The sequence below is a fragment of the Python bivittatus genome, unplaced genomic scaffold (genome assembly GCF_059951505.1).
Source record: "Python bivittatus isolate LINGU-HERP-01145 unplaced genomic scaffold, Pbiv_v1 ctg000210_np1212, whole genome shotgun sequence".
Classification (NCBI taxonomy): Eukaryota; Metazoa; Chordata; class Lepidosauria; order Squamata; family Pythonidae; genus Python; species Python bivittatus.
The window spans coordinates 4,247,700-4,271,333 of NW_028277053.1; the positions used below are offsets into that span (position 1 = coordinate 4,247,700).

Below are 23,634 nucleotides of genomic sequence, written 5' to 3' on the forward strand. Positions count from 1 at the left end.
CTTTCCCTATTTTGAACCAAGGTCTAATGGCTAATCAATAATAATAAACTAAACTAATGCTGGAAAGTGCTATAGAAATAATGTGCACTAGAATAACATTAAACCAAGGGTAGATTGTTGTAGCTTGCCTTCGGAAATCAACAGGTTGAAAAAATTATCACATCTAGCCTCTGGGCCATGTAGATGGCTGACTGGAGAGGGCGTGCTGGGACAGTAATTCTTGATGCCCCGTAGCAGAGGTTCTGGGACTTAAATCAGGAACATCTGAGCCTGAGGTCCATGGTTAATCTAGTGAAGTCCTCTTGATCTGGGACCTCAAGAGGACAGGTCCACCTTGGTGCTTAATTGATGGGTGATATGTTCTTTGGTTGTGGGGGATGACGCCCTCTCTTGCCTGATCAACACCGCTGTTGCTTCTCCTTCTCTGTTGTGCAGACCCATTCCCTTCCTGCTCTGGCTCACAGGACAGTGTTTAAGTTGCTTCCAGGAAAGAGAATGATGGACTCCACATTGCAATAAGTCATTATGTGGGCTGTGCTTAGATATTGTATGAACCTGGACAGTATGGTTTCTGTACCATAGTTCAGGTCTAAGCGTGCTTTGTGAACAAAGGTAACTGTGATTTATTCATTGAAGCAGTTAAAACGACATGGTGCCTGGTTCCAATCTGAATAATGTTTGGCCATGAATTGCATTTGGGCAAACTAACAAAGGTAGTTTTGGTTGTCACTCTGGAAGCCTGTAGATGAAAACGGATGATGGTGTCAATGCATCAGATGCAGTCACCATCTTCACAGGAGTGACGAGGTCCATGCAGGATCTTTCTTGCCATTTACTTTCTGTTCAGAGAAGGAATCTTTCTCATGTTCTTCTTGTGCAAGCAAGAATATGGGGAATCTCAACTTACAGTTGTCTCAGACACTTCTTTCTTTCTTTTCCCATCGTATATTTATCTTTTTCTGGTTTCTCCCTCTCTGTTTGCTAACTTTTTAAGTAAAGACAGTAGAATGTATAAAGAAGCTCAAATATATTGTCTTGGACTATCTACCTAAGTGCTTGCCCTAACTTTGGTCTCCAAAAGAGCAGGAGTGCTCTTCAAATGAGAAGAGATTTCAAATAATTTATTTTCTTCAGTTCCTCTTGTTGGCCTTAAATAGCAGTAATAATTAAATTGTATTATTTCTTTTAATGTACAAACCTCAATTACACATCCATTTCCCAGGTGTGCCTTAAAGAAATTACTTTTTTTCCTACTGTTTATGGATGACTGTGATGCATCCATCTGCTAATTGAAAAAGCGGAGGATTAAAGCTGTAAGATGTTTCTTCAGTTCTTCAGTTGTTAAATGTCATAATTTGTTTCATCCAAGTTTTTTTTGGAGGGGGGTTGAATCTTGAAAGAAAAACAGGTATATCACTGAGAGTGAAGTCGGAGAAGCAAACTGTATCCCATTCCATCTGGTGCCATCAGGTTGAGGTTGAAAATGTAACTTTTCTGGAGGCTTCATGCCAACCTTGTTTTGTTCAGAGTGCTGACATGGGACTGAATAAAATGCAGGCCTTCAAGGCTAGTTGACAACTCTCTTCCTTGAGAAGCTCCTAACCAAACCCTTCCAATAGTGCACTCAGCCTCCACCTATGACCAGAAGTCCCTTTGTGAAACATATCCATGGAGCTGCACATCTCAAAGACATGTTTCTTTCTGCAGTTCTTATACAGATATGAGTGAGGGGAAGCCCATGTGCCAACTGCTTCACAACATCTGCTTTCAGACATTTACAAAGTGTCATCTCAAATGTCAGGTAGTCCACCTGCTGTTGCTTTGGATGGGAGCAACTTGAAAATGTTGCTTAAGAGGTCAAAAGTGCTTTTGCCAACCTTCTGGCCCTTCAGCAGAGCATCAGCAGTTGGATTTAGGGAAAACAGTGTTTAAGCAACATGACCGCAGACACAATGCTGTAAAATTGTCCTTGGAAGCTTGCTTCCCAGTATGATTCTTCGCTTAAAGTTGTATTAAATTCTATTTTAAAAGATTAAGAACAAAACTCCTGAAAAACAGCTCCACATATGAAACGAGGATGACAAACTGATAGCAAGACCCACGAATAACCATAGATAAACTTGCCAGATTTCACTCAAGGTATTTGGGAGATGGGGATGTGCCCACAGTTCTATTTTTAAGAAGAAAAAGGTCGAGAAGTTAAGTGGCAGAAAAATTCCCAGACCTGGGTAAATTCCATGGTTTCATTATAGATAAATAAATATACTGTAGATGATATACAAAGCATGGTGTTCAAAGTGATGCAAGAAAAGCTCTGTCTTGTGTGAAATGTGCCAGGACAGAGCATGGATCCAACACACCTCCTCCACTCCCAAAAGAAGTACATTTTGTAAGAAATGTCTGAAATCTGATCAGACTTCCAACAAGAACACCAAGCCTTGCTGGATTTTAGATGAGGGGACAGAAAGACAAAGCAGGAGCGCCTTGTTGTTCCCCAGCTCTGGGCTGACGCAAGCCTTACTAGGATGCCTCTGCGTGACATCCTTGACTTTTCTAGTGGGCGTAATGGTCACCGCAGTAGACAGAGGAGGAAGCTGCGAGCCTTTACGGCGGACAGAAGTTGGGGCTGCTTTCCAGGGTCGTTTGCCTGCAGCCATCGCAGCACAGAGAGCAGGGAAGTCATGTCCAGCCGCGTCCCAGCAGGACCTGAGGAGATCCGGATCAAGCCCCGCTAGTCACCTAAACTGATTGGAATTCGGTTCTTGAGCGCCCTGCCCGGCCCTGCTATCCACGCTGGCTTCTGCTTGGGGACTTAAAGGCCTTTCTGTTCAGTGTTTTTTACTTAACGTTTACTTGGTGCTAAAAGCTCTTGACCTGGGATTAACAGCTGCAAGGACTTGTTTGTGGAGCACGTTGGACTGGCACTAATTTGGGCCCATTTGTTTTCCTCTAAAGGTTTCTGGGCTTTGTAGAAGTCGGGGAGGAGTTGTACAAGGTGCCTAAACTAGACAGGTGCATTAACAGCACAGTGGGAAGGAAGCTCTCGCCTCCTCGTTTTATTGTTGCATTTCACACTGTACTTGACCCCAGCAATCCACAGCCCAGCTTCTAAGTAAAGGAGTGATTGGCTATTTGGTGTCCCTTGCTGACTCAAATGGAATTAAACTGTCCCGTAATTGGTGTGAGGCAGGCCTCTTTGATTTGCAGGTTGCCATCCACATTAGCTCTGGAACATTTAAATGAAGGCTGAATTCTTGCTTGCTCAGTGCAGACAGGCAATTACACCACCTGCTCGAGGTAGGGAGGAGATGTGGGATTAGGCACGTGAGGAAGAGAAGCAAGGAAATGAGGTTCTGAGCGGTTCGACATATTTTACTGTCATTGATTATTGCATATAATTAAGTATGCTGTAATCTGAGCAGAAGTCGGGAATAGGATTGGAGCACTCATATACTGCTTCTAGGGGCCTCTCAGGAAGTTCTTTAAATTCGGCGTGGGGGTGCAGTAGTTACAGGACGATGGGTCTCCAATGACACTTAGATCGAGACGCTGCTTAAGCTTAGAAATGTGCAAACACAGAAGGGAAGGGCCATTTCTTGCAGGTAGGTGATCCAGAGCACATTTGGGCAAAGAGTTTGGCTTACAGGGAAGGGGAATAGGAGCCCTGAAGCCCTTGGCCAGTTTGACTGTTACGGATTGCGTCGGGGAGCAGAGCATTCTTGGGCTGTTTAGACTGAAAGGTTTGCAGAAGGCACGCTGGGTCTGACCCAGGCGCTGCTCCAGCAGCAGCTTCAGATGTGGCTTTGCCCAGCACGTTAAGCTGTATTACGCCCAATGATGAGTGGAGGCTCAGATGAGGCTCCTGGCACAGCCTCACAGCTTTAGGGTTTTCGTTAGCTGGGCTTCTGGGTTTGTGGGTGCAGATGAAACTATTCAAGCACTTCCTTGGGGTACCAAAACCTAGGGGAGGGGTTGGTCCTCGGACTCTGTCCTCCGGTGCATCCTGCGAAATGCCCTTATGGTCTGACTCCCACATTCTGCCGAAGCAGCAGGGGGAATCAAAATTAAAATTTGCTGGTATTAATTAGTACAGTAAATGGAGGCAATAAATGCCTTTAGGCACTTCGTGAATGTCTGAAACGTGAGTTTTTGTTTCTTGCATAATTTATAGGATATCACGTCACTGTTTCTTGGCATTTCGTTAGGTTCAACTGTCCCCTCTCCCCATTTGTTTTTAACAGCCAGAACGAATTTCCGGAGAACAGTACGGCATTCATTCTGATGTTTGGAGTCTAGGAATTTCCTTCATGGAGGTGGGTACCTTGCCTGTTCTGACCATTATTTTTAAAAAAACATTTTTAATCCTGAACTGCAAATGAAATGAACAACAAGCCAAAAAAGACTCTTGCATCAGCCCTAGGTTGGGGGAAGGAGCGTCAGCCCGGGTCTTTGTGGTGATGTCCAGGTCTTCATTCTTAGCTATTCCCTGGTCTCTTCTGAGGAAAAAAAATATTTCAGTGAGGGTTTGAAGAGGGCCAGGCCTTCGGTCACACAGCTGAGGTGTCACAGGTGCAGCGGGTGAAAGATTTCTTCACGTCTGCCAGTATGCCTGCACCTGAGAGCATGTTCTTGCGCACCTCCTGCAGTGGTTGCTTTTCTGATTCCCCGTTGCCTTAGAATGGGTGTGTTCCTCCTCCTGGGTGAAAGGCCCCATAGTCTCCTTCAGTTCTTTAGCTATAGGGCAGGGGGAGGCCGTTTCAGCCTTATGGGGAAGAGAGGGTGGCCTAACGTTGATTGCACTCAGGTTGCCTTCTAGCTGAGATGGTCTGTCTGGCCTAGTTGTCAGTCCTCCTTGAATGCCAAGTTGGTGAATCAGAAAACTACAACCATCACAGACTCAGTCTGGGGAAATGGGCCGCCCTGGAATGAAGTCTCATTGGGTACAACTGAGGCCTCCCCTGGCTTTGTCCTCCCGGGTTCTTCATGGAGCACAGGCAAGACTTGGGAGACCAAGAGGCAGAATCGCAGGGATTAGTTGTGATTGTCGTCTGAACAGCAGCTGCCCAATTATGGCAGGGTCAGCCCTGGTTAGTTCTTGGCTGGGGGAATCACAATCAGTCCAGACAGACAGACTTTTCACCATTTAGCTGGTTCTTCCTTAAAGGATGTTTTGCTCTGGGGGATGCTGTTTATTTTTGGGATGTTTAAAGGGATTTCATGAATTTTTAAATTTTGCCTGTATTTTTATTCCTGGGCACTTTGAGCATGTTTTTTAGTGAAAACCTGGTATTTAAACCTAATTCATAAATGAATAGAAGTGGAGAGAATTTGTGCCCCATGCTGAGTGTTACGCTGTGTTTCCTTCACACTTACGCTACAGGAGCTTCTGGTGCCAGAGGAGGGGCTCTGAGATTTGAGTGTTGCTTGACCAGGGCTAATCCATAGATCCAGTTTTGTAATATTACAAAGGTCCATATTAAGAGTGTTCATTCTGTGAAGATTTCCTAGCACACTGGATAGAGCTTATACCCCCAGGGCATCCTCCCCATAAAGCATTTTGGAAGGTCTTCCCTCCACTATCAGATGGGTTGACCATCTGTGGTGTGACAACTCTTTTGGCAAGTGGGCCTCAGGTGGCAAAGGAATTGTTTTCTTGCTTGTGGCTGGCTGTGGTCTCATTTTCCCAGCACATCCACGGCACTCATTGTTCTGCTTAAGCTACCTCATATCACAGTTGTGATGGTAAAATGGGAGGAAGCTTCAACTTCCTGTGTCTTAGCATCACAGAAATAGCTCAGCACCCACAGGTTGATTTTCCAGGTTTGTGATGGAGAGGGTGAAGCACCATTACCTTTGACAAGGGAGGGCCAACTTTTCTCTCTCCTTACACAGTCTCCCATCGCTTTTTTCCTTGTCTGCCTTGCCTGTCTCCCGAGTCGGAGGCATGGAACAATTTGTCTCTCTGTGCTTTGTTAATTGGTGTGTCATCTCCTCCTCCGAGACTTCCCTTCAGCATGATCGTTGTTTTATTGAAGTGGTTTGAGTGATGTGTTAAAGGAGCAAAGTGAGGGAAAATGTGTTCAAGAAGGTGAGGTGCCTCTCTCCGAAGTCACCGAAGGTCATTGCTATTAAAGACTACCAACACTGGGATCATCGGGGAACATTCAGGGAGGACTCTGAAGTTGATGCTGGAATTTCCAAATGCCTCTTCTGTATTTGGTTCACTAGTTAATAAAAGCTGAAGAGGTTCTTTCCAGTACATTTTTTATTGGGGAAAAGACTGGGGCTTAAAATATGGTATAGTCTTGTTCTCTCCTGCCATGATATTGAAGCATTCTTTGGAACTCATTGTAATGATCTGCCACTCACAACTCACAACTCCAGTAACTCTCCTTGCAACCAGTCATGGTTCAAAAGAAAGTTCATTTGTTGAGAACAAGTGTACAGTTCCAAAGCATTACTAAGACTGAGCCCACATGCGCCAAATGTTGCTTTTACCTTTTTCCTCCTTTCCCCCTGCACCCCCCTAACCTCCCAGTCTTCTCACACTCGCTTGTTGGTACAACCTTGAACATTCCTTTATAACAGTCCATCTGCCTCTAACAGTCAGTTCATCTATCCATCTTTCCCAAGCCTTCCAGCAACCTCCCCCCCCCCCATGTCTCTTAATGGCAGAACCCAAGCAAGCAAGCAAGCTGGCCATTAGCGTGGTTAATTGATCGCAAGGATCCTGACATTCATTCTTCTCATTCATTCTTTTCTGGAAACTTTTTTCCCAGTTCCCAGGTAGAGATCCTGGTCTCATACATTTGTTGAGTTGTAGATCAAGAATCATAAGGCAACTTAATAGGCCAAGAGTTGGAGAAACTCAACTTCCAACTTCTAGTTGATAATCCCTCCTGAACAAGCAGTGGGCTGGGTTTTGTGTGTAAATGACAATTGAGATTCAAAGAAAAATGCAAATTGGATGGTTGAAAGGAAGAGGTTACAATTGATGCTTTAAAGTAAGTATATAAAGTTGAGTAGACCACTTGGGTCTTTGCAGTTGCTGACACAAAGGCATATATAGATAGAAAAATGAGTTGACAATGAGAGCAAATGTTTCCATTAAATGTAATTGCAACTCATAAGATGTCATGAGAGTTCTTATTCACCTTCAAGTGGGTTTAAAGCAGAGTGTGTTTTCCACCCAGAGTATCTAGAAAAAGCTAATTCAAAGATCTCTTATCTTTTTCCCAGTGGTAATACTCAGAATTTTAAGAGCATGGCATGGGTGCTGCTATAGCCAGACTTAAATGGCTGCCATGATTAATATTAACATTAAAGATAACCAAGGAGCCTTGCAAGTGTCAAGGGAGGTATCTGCAGGTGTTTGAGGGGCCCTATGAATTCTGTTAAGGATTTTGATTGTTACGATTTTAAGGCATGAAGCTTTTTCAAAGAACTGCATTTCACTGATATTTCACTGTGTATGAGGGCTCCAGCTCAACCTCTGGCATTGCCTGGATTTGGAAAGACCGCATTTGTTCTGAGACTGTGGAGAATTGGAGGAGAGGATACTGAATAGATATACAATGGTTTGAGAAGCGCGTAGTAGTGACATATGATTCCACCTTGAACCACATCTGTTCTGGACACTTCCACCTTTGGCAGGATTCTGGGTCTGAGAGTGTAGTTTCCAGGTAGACCTATCATAGAGTCATAGAGTTGGAGGGGATCTTGGAGGTTCAAGAAGTCTAGCCACTACCCGTTGCAGGAATCATCAGACCATCCCAGACAAATGGCTGTCCAACCTTGGCTTGAAAACCTCCAGTGATGGAGCCCCCATAATTTCAGCAGGCAGGCCATTCCGTTGCTGGAGTTCCTCACAGTCAGGAAATTCCTCCTCATTTCATGTTTGGATCTCTCTCTGTAAAGCTTCCATCCATTGGTTCTTGTCTTCCCTCAGATGCTATGGAGAATAAATCCACACCCTCTTTTCTGTGACAGCTGTTATTGAAAGACTGCTACCATGACTCCATTAGTTTTCTTTTCTTTAGACTAAATATATCCAGTTCCTTTAACCACTCTTTGTGGGGTTTAAACTCCAAGCCCCTCACCGTCTTCATTGCTCTTCTCTGCACTCTTTCCAATTCCTGAGCATCCTCCTTGTATTGTGGCAACCAGAACTGGACACAATATTCTAGGGTCAGTCTGACCTGTGCAGCATAGAGTAGTTCTAGCATTTCCCATGTTCTCTGCTACATCTCTGTTGGTGCGGCCCAAAGCAGCATGGGCTCTTTTGGCAGCTGTGGCACATCGCTAGCTGATGTTTCATCTGCACTCTACCAAGACGCCGAGATATTTCTCACAGCTACCACCTATTTTATAACTCTGCATCTGGTTTTTCCTGCCTAAATGCAGAACCTTACATTTCTCACCACTGAACAGTATTTTGCTGGATAGGCCCCAACGTTCAAGTCTGTCAATATCCTTCTGAGTCTTGAGCCTCTCTTTTGAGGGGTTAGCACCCCTCCTCCCCAGGTATGTCTCATTCGTAGATTTTACGAGCATCCCTTCTATTCCTTCATCTAAACCATTTATAAAGATGTTGAAGAGTATTGGGCCTTGCCCTCTTTCATTTTGGATATCAAGTCAACTTACGGTCAGCATTCTGTCTTGAAATGTAGTTCCTGAAAGAAAAATATGACAAACATAAGGGGCGATAGGTTTCCTTTTTTCTGGTACTGTTAAAAAAGATAAATGAAAGAAGAAGAGGAAGAATGAGAACAAAATGAACCCTCTTTTGGGACCTGATTATGAATCCTGTAATATTTTGCCAGGATGGACATTTTTACCTCTGTGCCATAATAGCCCCCAAAAGCTTCTTGTCACAACTGTTTGGGTTGAATGTTCCTTTTTCCTTTGCTGTTGTATCCAGGCTCCAGGTGATGAACTGGCTACAGAAATCATCATCTGGGATCTCACTCATCTTCAGAGATTTTGCTACGGCCCTGAAGAGTTGTAGTCTTAGGGTAGTTTTCTTCAGCACTCACAACAGTCACAGTTGGTGACTGACTGAAATCCCAACAGAAACAGGCAGAGTTTTGCAGCTTGGCGTTGGGCTAGAGTTGATGCCCATCTGCCCTTGCATTGTTAGGCCAGGTGACATGACTAGTAGCCATTTTCATTTCGCTCCTGGAAACATTAATCGTGCATTGCTCAACTCTAACTCTCGTCTGCTTCTACAAGATAGGAGGTCAGTATTAACTAATCCCATTTAAAGTAGCATTATTTCCTCATTCTTAGTCTAAAGATTTCAAGTAGTTGTTAATTGAACACATTAGATGGATTTAGGCACATTTCAGTAGTTACGGTATGATTTGTTTTAAATTGCTTTAACTGTTTTCTCTGCCACATTTTCAACTTTCTCTAGACTAATAAAAATCATCCTTTTATAACCAACTATCCAAGGAACCATCAGTGATTTGGTGGCTTTAAATCACTCTATTATAACAGACAGACCAAAAAAAAAAACACGTTACAGCCTTTAAAATACTTTTCAGAAGAAATGCCTTGTAGCCCAGGAGCCATTCAGGAGTCTTCCAGCCCTTAGAGCTGCTTTTCCATCTCTGTGCCTGGATTTTTCCCCCAAGAGCCCAGGTCCACCTGATTTGCACGCACACGAGGCCACCAGAAACTTTAAAGGGGAGGGGAGGAAGGTGGTTGCCCCACAGCAATCCTGCAGTCTTAGATGATCTTGAGCCCATTCCTTGGTGGCAGCAATCATATCTTCTGAAAGGGAACTACAACTTCATTAGTTTCAGATTATCTGTCTATATTAAGAACTGACTCATTGAAAACAGAATTAGGATATCTTTCTGTTTGGTTGCACTATAAGAGATCAGAGGCATCAAGGGCGGGGGGTAAAAAAAAATCAAGATGGCAGCCAGGACCGGGTCATCAAAACCCCTTCTGAATGCACATCAAGACACACATAAAAGACGGTGGGGCTTTGATGGTACGTTGTGGCCATGACCTTGACTTTTTTGACCCCTGACCTCCACTCCTTGTGGATGCCCCTGCAAGAGAGAATAATTTCATACTCTTTGGTCAGTGCGATATGCTGATGACAGCTAGCAAAAAAGGGGAAAATAGTCCCTTTCTTTCTCTTTGGCAATTGGATCAATTCTCTTACCTCATTGGCAGGCATATATTTTCTCATAAAATTAATGCAGGTAGCCATTTCGTTGGGCAAAAAGGTGGCATATCAATAGCATATAATTTTTTTACTGTTGTTATTGGACTATATTTTTATTCCAAACTGGATAATATTATTTATTCCTATTTATGAATCATATTTCACTTAATTCAGGATAGATAATGGCCTTATATATATACCCCAACATGCTTTTTATTTATAACATTAATAAACCTCTTCTTCAGATCAGAATTCCAAGACTGTAACAGTATAGCTAACATATTTTTAAAAAACTATTAAAATATGGCAGAATAGTAGCATCAAGCAATTGTGATAAAGAGTAGCAATTAAAAATGATAAGGCAAACAGGAAGAAGATATGAATTAACTATCTTGATAAATAAAATCATAAATGATAAAGCCGACCCACATCTTTATGGAAACCAGATAATGGAGCCATCTTGATCGATGAAGAATGCAACATTCCTAATTGGAGAATATCTTGATTAGAAGCAAACATTTAAAACTGAGGAATACCTTGGTTGGGGCTGTGATGAACTAGTGGATTATTTGCATTCTACTAAAGGACAAAAGGGTTAACTGGACACTTCCTTCAAGGATGATGAGGCAGAAAACTAAGAGAACTTGGAGTGAGATGAATCAGGAAGTTTGCCACTGGCAAAGTAAAAAGAGAGAATAGAAATGAAAAGAGTCCATATGTAAAAAAGAAAAGAGAAGCACTGGTGTGCCTTGTAGGAGTATAAATTATTCTGCCAATAAGCATGGGGTTCCATACAACTAATATGCCTGACCCATGTAATGTCTTTGCCCAATTTAACTGGGCATTGTTGTCTGACAGCTTGTTTCCCAGACAAGGAATACTCCTCCCTCTGTCTCACACGTGTTCTTCCTGAGAAGAGATGCTCACTTTACCTTGTACCCAAAGCAGAGATTCTCCTCCAGTCCCCCCCCCCCCCAGGGGGGAAACTTTTACTCTTCCTGGAAACTGCAGGCAGTTCTCTGGCAGGCAAGAAGTTGTGTTTTGAGGTGGTGGGAATGTGGATAGGACAAAGAGACTGTTAAGATTCTTCTTGGAATTTGCAGGAAGAAGGATTGTCCGAGTAATAAGTTATCAAGGGTCATCATTCTCTAAAGAGATAGGAAGAAGTTAGCTAAGAGCTGCACTCAGTTTAATTTCTCTCTCTCTCTCTCTCTCTCTCTCTCTCTCTCTCTCTCTGTGTGCATGTGTTTTTTTTAAGTCTAATCTTTTGTCTCTGGTATTTATTGTCCTTCTATAAGCACAGTCCTTGTGTGTTTTATGCAAATTGTCCACTATTATCAGAGTTGCTTCTAAACAGGAGTAGATCGGCATCATCTAGGGATCTGCTCAGAGCTGTATCTTTTATTATCTTTAAACTGCATTCATTTATTCCATAATAAACTTAATTCAATTTCTGGCCAAATGAATGAAGAGGATGACCAAACTGGCCCTAAAAAGCATTCCAACTTTTGAGTTCTCAGTGAGGCAAGTTGAAGGAAGAAAGTTCATCATGTCTCAACCTAGTAGGGACCTCCAGTGACAGGTTAAAGTGAACTTTCTGGGACAAAGCCAGGGATGCTCCATCCAGCTGGAAGAACAAAAAAACCATTCTCTTGCTTAATGGATGCATTGGAAGCCAAGGCACTGAGAAAATATGCTTCTGAGAAGCAAGGCCTTTTGATTAGGTTTTAACAGAATTAAACACAGGCACACCGGCATGCGACCTTCTTGAATAAAATAGAATGCGCTTAGTTTTAAAAGCTGGTTACTTAAAAAAGATAAAACTCTGGTCTTATCTTTGTTGACCTTTTGGGGAAGTGCTCGGCCTTGGTGAATCTTAGGTGGAAGAGCTAGAGAAAAACCGCAGAAATATGGTTTCTCTGGGAGCCTTTGTTCATGGTCATCATGCAGATGGAAAGCTGAAGAAGGCCCTTTTGGTCAATCTTAGAGAAAATTGTATGACATAGCTATACTGGTCTGTGACTGTAATAAAGGTTTGGCTTGGCTTGGCTTGGCTTGGCTTGGCTTGGCTTGGCTTGGCTTGGCTTGGCTTGGCTTGGCTTGGCTTGGCTTGGCTTGGCTTGGCTTGGCTTGGCTTGGCTTGGCTTGGCTTGGCTTGGCTTGGCTTGGCTTGATTTGATTTGATTTGTATGACATAGAGGAAAACCTCTGAATAGTACAGAGGTTAGGCTATGTTAGATACCACAGGACAAAAACACCCCTTTCATGCAAGTTCAGGAAGACACATCTAAGAAGTAAGTAGCTAGAATGGATGTAATCTGTCTCAAGTGCTGTGGTCAATATTGGGGGCAACGGCTGCATTTTAGATTGGTAAATGGTGGAGCTGTGTGTGCTTGTGTGCACGTGAGAGAGAGAGGAAGAGACTGGCCATTCTGTTGTGACTTTGCCAAATGAAGGTCATCTGTGTGACAATGGATGATGTTGTCCAGCTTTTGTGGTGGTTTAGTGGTGGCAGAATGGAAAGTAAAGGTTCCAGTGCCTAAGGCCTGGGTCATGAATTAATAATTGCCTCCGTGGCGGGTGAGACCCATCAGAAAAGCTGGGCAGGAAGAAGTTGCCTCGCAGAGTGTTATCAATCACCCAGTGACCATAACTTCTAGTAATTAGTGTATTTTATGGGGCTCTGCTTCAGTGACTTGGAAGCACATATGCTCCAGTCACAGCGAAACTTAGCCAGAGTAATATTCCAGGATGATTTATCCACTTGGTGCACTGGGAAGTAACCCGATATTAGGGGGAAATTGTGAACTAAACTGCAATAAAGTGGGAAGTTTAGGTAAAGTTGGCCCCGGTTGAGACCTCAGACTATCATTCTTTTTCTTGTGTTCGTTGCCAGGGAATAATACAAAGGTTGTGTGTTGGGGAAATAAATAAGGTAATTACTTGAACAAAGCAAGGAAAGAATATATACAGAGATGGTACAAATCCATCAGTGAGTTAAATTCTTAAGATTCCAACGCTTAGCCAAATGTATTGCTGCCTTTTGGTTTGCAGAAAGAGATAAATGACGTGGATATGGAGATCAACCCCCTTCTCTGGCTCCTGGAGGAGAGGGAGGTCCTGCCAAGGTCCCTTTGCTTTCAGTCCCCCCCCCCCAAGAACAGAAGCTGGAATAAGTAGGAAAACCCCACAGTGACTTTTGAAGTGGGGGGGACTGGTTCCTCCTTCATTAATTCCAAATCTGGCCCCTACTTGGGTAGGGTTAGCATCCCAGTATTGTAAGCTGAACTCATGATAGGGCATTTACATTTCTTGGGCTTATAATTTATTTCAGAATAGTAGTAACAGAGCCACTGTTATATTACTGAGGATGCTTTACTAGGGGGGCCAGCAAATATTTTGGCCTGGGGCTACCTTTTTTTTTTTTTTAATTAGGCCTCCAAGAGCCTCAGGTGGCATGTTGGAGAAATAATTAAGTCCTTACCAGGTAGACCAGAGAGGAATCACAACCAAATGAGCTAGTTCTATTTTATCGTAAAGCTACATTGACAGAATCTTGCAAGTCTGAAAGTACATCTCTCCCCCCATCTCTTTTACACCCTAAGAAACTAGGGAGGGTCCCTCCTGAGGCTCTTGCCCACTCTCCAGCTGTGGGCAATGCTGCATCTTATCTGAGTGTTCCCTACGCAGCGCCTCTTGGCCCAGTCTCCCAGGGTCTTTCCCACATACTGTCACAAATGCCGGTCGAGGCCCCTGGCTGGTGGCATATCCAGTCCCAGCCTGGGTTCTGGGCCATTGGCCCCAGTCTCCCTTCTTAAAGTGTGGGCCCCTCTGATCAATGTAGAGCAGAGCAGAACAATTGGTTCCTGTTATTTGGAAATGGTATTTCTGGTCATACAACCTAAAATTGTATTTGCCTTTTCGTAGCCACCCTGCTGGCTCTTACTCAGTTTCCAATGAACTCCTATTCCAAAGTCTTTCCCATAAGTTCTTTCTAGTCCAGATATCCCCCATCCTGTACATACGCACTTGATTTCTGTTTCCAACATGAAGAACTTTGCATTTGTTTGATTCCGTTATTTTCCATCCATTTCTTGAACCCGGGGACTACCAAACTTTTTGACATCATTTTGAGAAACCCTCAAACCTCCACACCTTTCATTTACCCAGTCTCCCTTTTAACAAAAAAAATTCAATTAATAATAAAAATCAAATCTATTATTATACTTCCTTTTCACTGTACTTCCTTTTTAAAACAAAAGCATGGCCATATTGTGTTAATTTAAAAAATGATACTTGACAAATTTAATAGACACAAGTAAATTGACAGGTGCCAGTGTAGTTACCTATAGCAAAAAGTTTAACAGGCCATTTGAGAGTAAGGGCAGTCTGTTAAAGCTGAGTGTCCATTAAGTCAAAATTGGGGGGGGGGGAATATAATGGGCCAGGGCAGGGGGGGCTGCAGGGGCAGGGGTCAAAACAATCAAGATGGTTGCCCTCACTATGCAATCAAAACCTTGCCTTTTTCAAACATGTGCTGTGGGTGCCATCTTGACTTTTTTGACACTTGTGGACCAGGGACAGGAAGGAAGGAAGGAAGGAAGGAAGGAAGGAAGGAAGGTAGGAAGGAAGGAAGGAGCGTGCCTTTCTTCCATGCTGCTCCCTGCCTGGGTGTGGACGTGCCAGTTCATCTGCCTGCGCCCCCCCTCCAGCCCTGGGGAGGGGTTGTACATTCCACAAGTTACCTGCTAATGATCTTGTAACGTCAAAAATGGAAGCTTTCCTCCCTCGGCTGCCTGGTGGGCTTTGTTTTTAAGCCAGACGCTTTGGAGTGCAGCTGCGCAGTATGGGCAGAAGATTAAATTAATTTGTAACCCTTTCCCCCCCATTTGGATGGGGCTTAGTAAATCCTTCCCGTTTAATTGAAACCCTATTTCAAGGTGGTTTGTGTTGCTGCTCTTGTTCCCAGTTTAACCTCCAAAGCACTTTAACGTGGGTAAATTGCAGTTATATCCTCACGGATTCTTTTTAAAATTGTGCGATCAGGGCCTGGTGGAATTGGTAGAGGTAGAAAGGGGAAATGACACGGCTTCTCTTTGCAGTATTTAATATTTATCAGGGCTTTTGTCGGGAGACTGTTAAGGTGATTTTAAATCTTGTATCTGGGAATCTACAAATTGATCTTGGAAATGAAATCTTACCATGTGCTTTCAGGTAATCCAGTTGTTATGTTTGGGTTTTAAAGAGAGACAGAAAAAAACCTTCCAGGGTCTGGATGTTCCAAACTTGCCGCTTCTTTCCTCTAAATTGAGAGTTTAACTGCAGTGCACAATCTAAATGCAAAATCTTGAGATGGAAATTTAATTGTGTAAAATGTGCACAAAGTAATTAAGAACAAATTTTAGAACATTTCAGACTATAAAGTACTTCTTTAGCTTGATCACAAGCAGTATTGTAAGTGCTTATTTTCAATTTGCAGTTATGCTGAGAAACATAGAATGTGACTAAATAAAGCCATCCCGTGCTTTTCAGAATAACTGTAAATTAAAAAACCAAACTTGCAAATCGCACAGAGTAATCTGGGGATGTAGGGGGTGGGGGAGACTTTATAGCATCATTGTCCTTAAAAACAGTATTCAAAACCTCCTTGCCTCTGTTCCTTTGTGAATGTGATATTATTAGGATTTAAGCCTGTGATGCACTTGATCTCAGACTGACAACTTCAGGGAAATAAAAACTGGGATTCTACCTGTGGTGCCATCTAGGCCAGCCCAAACAGCAAACTAAAGAGACTTGCCTGAGAGACCCAAAATGGACAAGCGATACTCCCTATAAAACTTCAGACCAAGTCTTCTCAAAAGATCTTGCAGCCTTGCCTTTGATCACATTTGTCCAACCTTTTTCAGCTAAGGTCCTTCAGATGGATTGGCAATGCCACTGCTGGCTTTGGATTCTGGGAACTAAAGACCAAGACATCTGGAGGACACTAGGCAGGGAAGCCTGCATGAGACCATTGGATCTCCTAGACCAGCCTCTTTCCATACCACACACCCCACTCCAACTATATACAATGTTTACATTAAGGCACCCAGCTACAAACCAGGAGACCAGGAGTTCTAGTCCCACCTTAAGCACAAAGCCATCTGGGTGACCTTGGCTCAGTCCCTCTCTCAGCCCTAGGAAGAAGGCAAGGTTAAACCACTTCCAAAAAACCTTGCCAAGAAAACTGCAGGGGCTAGTAGGCAGTCACCAGAAGTCACCACTGACTCGAAGGCACCCAAAGTGCCTGGCAGCTGAATTTCCTTCCCTTCCCTGAGCCAACCAGTGCTTTCTCAGCTTGCCAGTGGTGGAGCACTAATAGTGGCAACTAGCCAGTGACTACCTTCTTCCGTGTTCCTTTTTTCCTGCCATGAGAACCAGCCACTGGGTGGGGAGAGCAGCAAAGTTGCTCCTGAATATAATGGTGGAGAATAGGGGCAAGGTGCAAAAGAGCCTCATCACCTGGTGGGAGAGAAGAAGTCCCAAGAGGCAGGGCAGAGTGGGAGTTCCCACCCATGGGAGACTCTCTGCATCGCATAGCTGTCTTTGCGATGTTTCCTCTGGAGCAGGAGCACACTGATAATTAATTGGCTTAGTTTCCAAAGCTTCAGGACCTCATGGGGACACAGAAGATCAGTCCCAATTTCGCAGAGCAGCTCTAGCATAGGAAGAGGCCTCAGTCTGGTCTTCTCTGAAAGCAGAAGTTCTCCAGAAAGTCAGGAGGACTGAACCTGTGGAACCGTCTGCCTGTAGGACAGGTCTTCCCTGGCTTTCCTTTGTCAAATTTGATGGGACCGCCTCATTTTTCTAAATGGCACACTATGAGAAAAGATGAATGCTCACAGGTTTTTAGTATGCTCATTATATTTAGTAGCATATGCATGCACAAATGTATAGACAGTACTAATTTTAAAAACATGAGGAAGAGCCAAAAGACAATATACCCAGAACACTTAGTAGTGGTTGGAGATTATAGTTTAGTTTTTACAAGTCTGAGGACAAAGGACCACCTGGCACAGTTTTATCATATACTGTAAATAAAATACTTTCAGTCAACTTTATTTTTAAAAGAATTGTGTGAAAACATAAAATGGAGATAGCTCATTACATTTTGTCTCTTTGTGCTAAGAAACCAAAACATGGAGCTCTGAGCAGCATAGGCTAAATGGATAATGTTGAACTGTCCAAGCAGTGATCCTACCAGAATACAGGTAGTCCTCGTTGAGTGACCACAATTGGGACCATCAACTTGGTTGTTAAGTGAAGTGGTCACTAAGCAGAACTGCAACGGTCCTTATGATCTGACTTTAGCTTTGCTTTCCTTTCTGGAGAACTTCTGCTTTCAGAGAAGACCAGACTGAGGCCTCTTCCTGTGCTAGAGCTGCTCTGCGAAATTGGGACTGATCTTCTGTGTCCCCATGAGGTCCTGAAGCTTTGGAAACTAAGGAAAGGACCTTAGCTTTGCTTTCCTTTACAGACCTGCAAAGGTAAAAAATGTGAGGATTGGTCACAAAGTTACTTTTTCATCACCGTGATAACTGTGAACAGTTGCTAAACAAGGCAGTTGCTAAGCGAGGACTACCTGTAGAGCCTTTGAAAGGGGTTCTGTGTGGACTTTGATTTAAATGAGGCATCAAAGTGTAGTTAAGATTGGACAGCGTTGGGGAGCTTACATTGACATTTTGAGCTTTGAAGTCAGTTCTTTTCTAAAGATTCTTTCTACTGGTTCCACATGAGAGAATTGAGATGTATGCCACCAGCTCAACATTTAGGGTAAGACTTATTCCTAATTTCTGTTAAATTCTGCAAAAGGATAGTTGGCTCAAATTCCTGACTTTGTGATCAGATTTAGTTTATCATCCGCAAAATGGGAATAATAATGTCCTGCCCTGTAGAGATATTTGGGGCTTCCAAAAGGTAATACCGCATTGCTAAATTTAATATCCATATCAGTTGCAGAATATTGTTTGCCATAGATTTTCAGTGGCTTTTCCTCTGAAAACAGCCAAAGATTATTCTGTTATGAAACATGTCTCCATGTTTTACCTAACAGTTCGTTTAATTCAGGTTGCTCTTCAAAAGACTAGGTGAGAATTTGGGGTGATAAGGACAGAGTTTTCTCCATTAAAATAGCCTCAAGTTAGCTCCCTAGGTTCTATCTTTCAGAATTTGTCAGAGAAGGTGGACAGGGTGAGGTAACGTTGCCCAGAACATCACCTGTGCTTGTGATAATGGGAAGAGAATTACCATCTTGGACAATCATTGACACACATTGCTGAAGATATATTGAACAACAGAGTAGAGTGAGAAATGTTTAAAAATATATTCTGAGCTCTGCAGTATTATAGAAATATACTTTGAGTTGTTATCTGAATGTGAAATCCTTAAACTGAGATGCTTTTATTACAGGTAGTCCTTGCTTAATGTCCATTCATTCAGTGACCATTTGAAGTTACAACAGTGCTGAAAAAATGGACATGACCAGTCCTTGAACTTATGACTGTTGCAGTGCCCCTGCAGTCACATGATAAAAATTCAAGCCAGCCCGCATTTTTATGACTGCCTCCCTGCTGCCCCCACCATCCCCCCAGCTGACCTTAGTTGTCTTTGCCTGCCTCCCCTCTGTTGGGTTCACCATCCCAGCCGTGTGCAGGGAGGCACTATGGCTCTGGGATTGCTTGCACCCTCGCGCGCCCTCCCCAGCCCATCTAAACTCACACCACGCCTTGCCAGCCACCTGTGCACCCTCCTGCACTGAGAGATCTCAGTAGGCAGGAAACTGCTACTGGGTCACCCAGCTGACGCTGTCTTTTCCTAGTGGCAGTGAAGTGGTTTTTCAAGGAAATGTGGAAAGGATAATAATGACTTGACCTGGCATGTCTGCAGACAAATAATCTGCTCTTTGCCATTTCACAGCAACTCTTCCTAAAGACAGGCAAGATAAACTGAGCTGTACAAGCAGTTGCTTCAGGAAAGGATCTTACAATGCTGGTGGTGAAATTTGGTCCCCAAACTTCTGGTTTGGGCCCATTTGGAATTTAGAGAACATGTGGTGGGTGCTGGTGATTTACTTGCAACACCCTAGATCTCTCTCTCTCTCACACACACACACAGATTGATAATTATGTGCCATCAAGTCGGTATCAATTCTTAGCAACCACATAGATGTTCATAGATAGATCTATCCCTAACCTGGTCCTTCAGGTTTTCCAATGGTGCACTCATTGCCACCATGCCTGAGTCCATCCCCCTTGCTGCTGGTTGTCGTCTTCTTTCCTTCCAACCTTCCCACCATTAGAGCCCTTTCCAGAGAAGTAGGTCTTCCCACAATATGTCCAAAGTAGGATGATAGCATCACTGAAGCAATGAGCATGAAACTGAGCAAACTCAGGGAGGCAGTGAAGGACAGGAAGGCCTGGCGCAATATGGTTCATGGGGTCACAAAGAGTCGGACACAACTTAACGACTGAACAACAACAAAAAGGATGATTTGAGCCTGGTCATTTGTGCCTCAAGTGAGAACTCTGGGTTGATTTGTTCGATGATCGGCTGGTTTGTTTTCTTGGCTGTCCGCGGTATTCTCAGGAGTCTTCTCCAACACCAGAGTTCAAAAACATCAACACTCTTCCTATCCTGCTTCTTCAAAGTCCAACTTTCACTTCCATAGAGTGTCACAGGGAATACCATTCCTGCACTATTCTGCTCTTTGTAGTTATAGACACATCAAGGCATTTGATTATCTTCCCCAAAGACTTCATGGCTGCTCAGTAGCAGTGCTAGTTTGTGGCATATTTCTTGACTGCTTATTCCTTTACTTTGTTAGTTGATCCTAAAAGGCAGAAGCTGTCTATCAATTCAATAGCTTCATGGTCAAATACACACATACACAATATATGTGTTTTACAGACTAAGAATATAATAATAGAGATAAAGAAACTATAATAGAGATAAAGAAACTAAAGATTTAAAACTGTCATGGAGGTTATAGCTTTCTAAAATGTCATTAATTAATTATGAATAATTAGATATATGATATAGAACATGTTATAGGACTAAGAATCACTGTTGAACAAGCTAAAATGAGTACAAAGACCAAGGTCAACACAATCATATGGAAATTGTAGACGGTAGTAAATTCAATCCATATTACTAAAATCTGTTATGAGTTAGACATCTCATATAATTGAAGTATAGATTCTATGCATGAATAAACCCACATTTTGGATGCAGTATCAATCCATGTTTCGATTATGATCTAAGAATGGTTTCCAGTTTAAGCTGAAACCTGTGTACGTTTTTTAATGTAAAACTTTAGAAGAATCAGAGAGTCTGATGGTTGTAAAGGGAGGTGTCTCAGGCATATTGGTCCCTGTGGAGGCCACATTGGGAACCTAGGACATAAGAGGTACATACCTTGGTATCTCACAGAGCTACAGACAAGTCCTCCAGCATCCTACAATGTCACAGTGGCTCCTTTGTCTCAGATCATACCTTGTTTTAGCTTGCGGTTAGAATTTCCCATTTCTCCATATTGCCTGTGGTTTGGTCTGGTGTACCTGGTCGTGTCTTGCTGGCAGCAATCACACTTTCTACTTGATGATGAGGAAATGCTTGCCATTGGGTCAAATGAGGTTGCAAATTGGCAGAGAGCAGTCCTCTTCCTACAACCTCGACCTGTGGCAGGCTGCTCTGCTTTAAAATGTTTTGGAGTTCTGGAGCAGGAGGCAATAAATTAAAATGATTAGGAAAGTTAGATAATGGGATTTAAAATAAGCAAGGTTTTCCTGGGTTGGGGAACTGATATGTTAAGAGGCTGAGCCAGAAGGATTCCAGAGGTAACATGGATAACAAGAATATGTTCCCAAACTTGTGAAACAATATGAAGACTTTTCTGATTGCCTTATCTTCTGTGCTTTTCTGTTTTCAATTTTCCTTTGGGGATTATAAATCAGTTTACGTCCAAGCGGCTTCTGTTATGTAGAAACAATACAAAGCCCTAATTTGTTTTTTGTAAGAGCTTTCCCCCCCAATCTTTTGGCTTCCATGCTTTAGCTGTTAGCCTATTTATAAATCTAAATCTACATACAGAGGTCATTGGTTGGCTGAACTTAAAACCATTTTACTCAGTAAATTTAATTAAGAAAATACAGTGCAACTCATAAGCAAATGAGTTTTTCCTAGTTTTAAACCAAACCATCCTCTTGAGTGTTGATTGCCTTGCTCGACCCCTGGTGATACAGAAACAGGCAAAATTAAAAAGGACATTAAAGCTTCATTAAATCTGAAACACATTTAGTACAGTGACATATCTGCAGGCTATTTCGGGGAGATTACAGATTACCTTGACAATCTTGGGCCGGGGCAGGGGGGGGCACTCAGCAGAGCCCAGTCAAACAAAGGTTCTCGCCGTTGCTGGCATCTTCAGGGTTGCCTCCTCAAAGGCGCAGCCATTCCCGGTGGAGGGGTTGGGTTGGACTCTTAAGATATACCGTAGTCAGAAGGCGTGTGTTCTCCACCACGGTCATCTCTATATCAAGAAAACCAATTCTGCGTTCAGAATATGCTTGCATACATCTGTGTGATTTGCATAAATTTTCACCTGCACTAATTTGAGTATTATTTGAAAATGCCATTGTCATCCTGGGTGTTGTTGCTCTGCTGTTGCAGCTTGTATGCAGAAGAGCGACCAATCCAGGCACCTGCCATGTTACAGTTCATAACATACTTTACACTATATTCCATTTTCTCCTTTTAATCACCCCACAAGATGGGATACTACAGTAGAGAAAGATTTTGTCTGGACACTCCATAAATGGATTTGAAATGTGCTTTCACACATGTTACATTTCAGCTGTTCTGGCCCACACAAGCCCTCCGTGGACTTCTGGAGAGCCATTTGTGATAGCCATTTCTTTGTGAGTAATTCAAAGCATACCCCCCAAAGCAAGACTTACATATAAAGCAGCTCTGGGTACTTTCTGGCTGCAGCAGCAACTTGGAAGGGTTGAAGCCAGAGCTGTTTGGAAGGGGTCTGTCGGCCCCCAAGGAACGGGGGAGGTGCCCCTCTTGGGTTGGTTAACCCTTTCAGTCCCTCTGTCAGCGTGATAAGAAAAGCAATACCCACAAGCGCCTTTGCCTGAAGTGAGGCTTTGAATCCATTGCTGTGGGGCTAAATTGAGAGCCAACAGCCATCAGGTAGAGCGCAGTGCTGTGATCTTTGGGGTCTTGCATTTCAAAAGCAAAAGACAGAACTTTGCTTCCGTGATGGAGCTTGTCCAAACTCCTTGGCATTTTCACCATGCTAGTTGTGACTTTTGCCCCCGCGACTCTCAGCTTTCATCCAAATGGCTTGAATCTCTTAACAACTGAAATGCAAAGAGAGGACACAGAATTGAAAAAGCCCCATATTGTGCTTATGAGCCCAGAATTTGGCTGGGCAGACCGACGGATACAGATCTGCTGCTCGTTTATGGATAACCATTCAAAGTATTGCCATTTTGCTTATCTGTAAGTTTTTTTTCTTCTGAATCTCTCTCCCCCCCCCCTTCTGGCTGACCCATTTAGCCCTCAAGACTGAATTATAAACCCCTCTCCTCTCTATCCCCTTCCTTTGCCCAACCCTAATGCAAATCCCTCTAACTAGACAAATTTTTTTTTTTTTCCAGCTTGCTCTCGGGAGGTTCCCGTATCCTCAGGTAAGAACGTTCATTACTGCCTCATTGATTCCTGTGGATGAAGCTGCAACAAGCAGTTGTGTCAGTCTTTCCACCTGGTTCATATAAATCTGCCCCATTAAATCAAAAAGCAATCACTTTAGAGTTGTCTGAAGCCGCCATGGATTTTGTTCTCCTTTTAAGTTCCAAGATTTATTTTGTATCCTTGAGACTGTTTCTAGGAATGGGGCAAAGAGTTGTAGGGAGTATGAAGCCTGGAAATTGGCCTTTCTGCCTTCCCAAATCAACACAATGGCTGGGAGTGATGCGCGTCCAAGTCCGGGGTGTCTAGAAGTCTCCGCTTCTGAGAAAGCTATTCTAGTTCACTGGCTGGCAGGGGTCATGCAACCCTTCCTTTTTCTTCAGTGTTTAAAAAGCAGAATTTCATTTGCTTGTTTTTTTAAAGAAAAAAGTAGCTGGGACCACAAATGCTTCTTTAAATGAGTTTGTTTTGGTCAGAACAGGACCGCGGCTGCTAATACCGGTGATGCTCACCAGTGGCCATGGCTTATGCCAGATGATCCTCCACAGCCTCCACGTTGTTCTCCTTCACACCTGTGTTGCTTTTCAGAAAGAGGGGCTTCTACATATTCCCTTTCAATGGATTGGCATAAAAATATTACTCTAAGAAAGAACCTTGTCTCTGCTTATAGACACACCTCCGTTAAACCACACCACCAATGTTGACAAATGGCAGTGGTT

At 43.2% G+C, this 23,634-nt stretch overlaps 1 protein-coding gene across 4 annotated transcripts in view; it reads left to right on the forward strand.

The window, feature by feature from the left end:
* The window catches only part of MAP2K5 (mitogen-activated protein kinase kinase 5), a 135,749-nt gene that overhangs the window by 59,935 nt on the left and 52,180 nt on the right, over positions 1 to 23,634 (forward strand). For all 4 annotated transcript variants that reach the window (XR_015795874.1, XR_015795875.1, XM_088139233.1 and 1 more), the window contains exons 16-17: positions 4,242 to 4,313; positions 22,885 to 22,914. Coding sequence is in view for 2 of the 4 variants with exons in the window: in XM_088139233.1 (XP_087995359.1) it covers positions 4,242 to 4,313; positions 22,885 to 22,914 (102 nt within the window). In the remaining 2 variants the exon portion in view is untranslated. The remainder of the gene's footprint in view (positions 1 to 4,241; positions 4,314 to 22,884; positions 22,915 to 23,634) is intronic.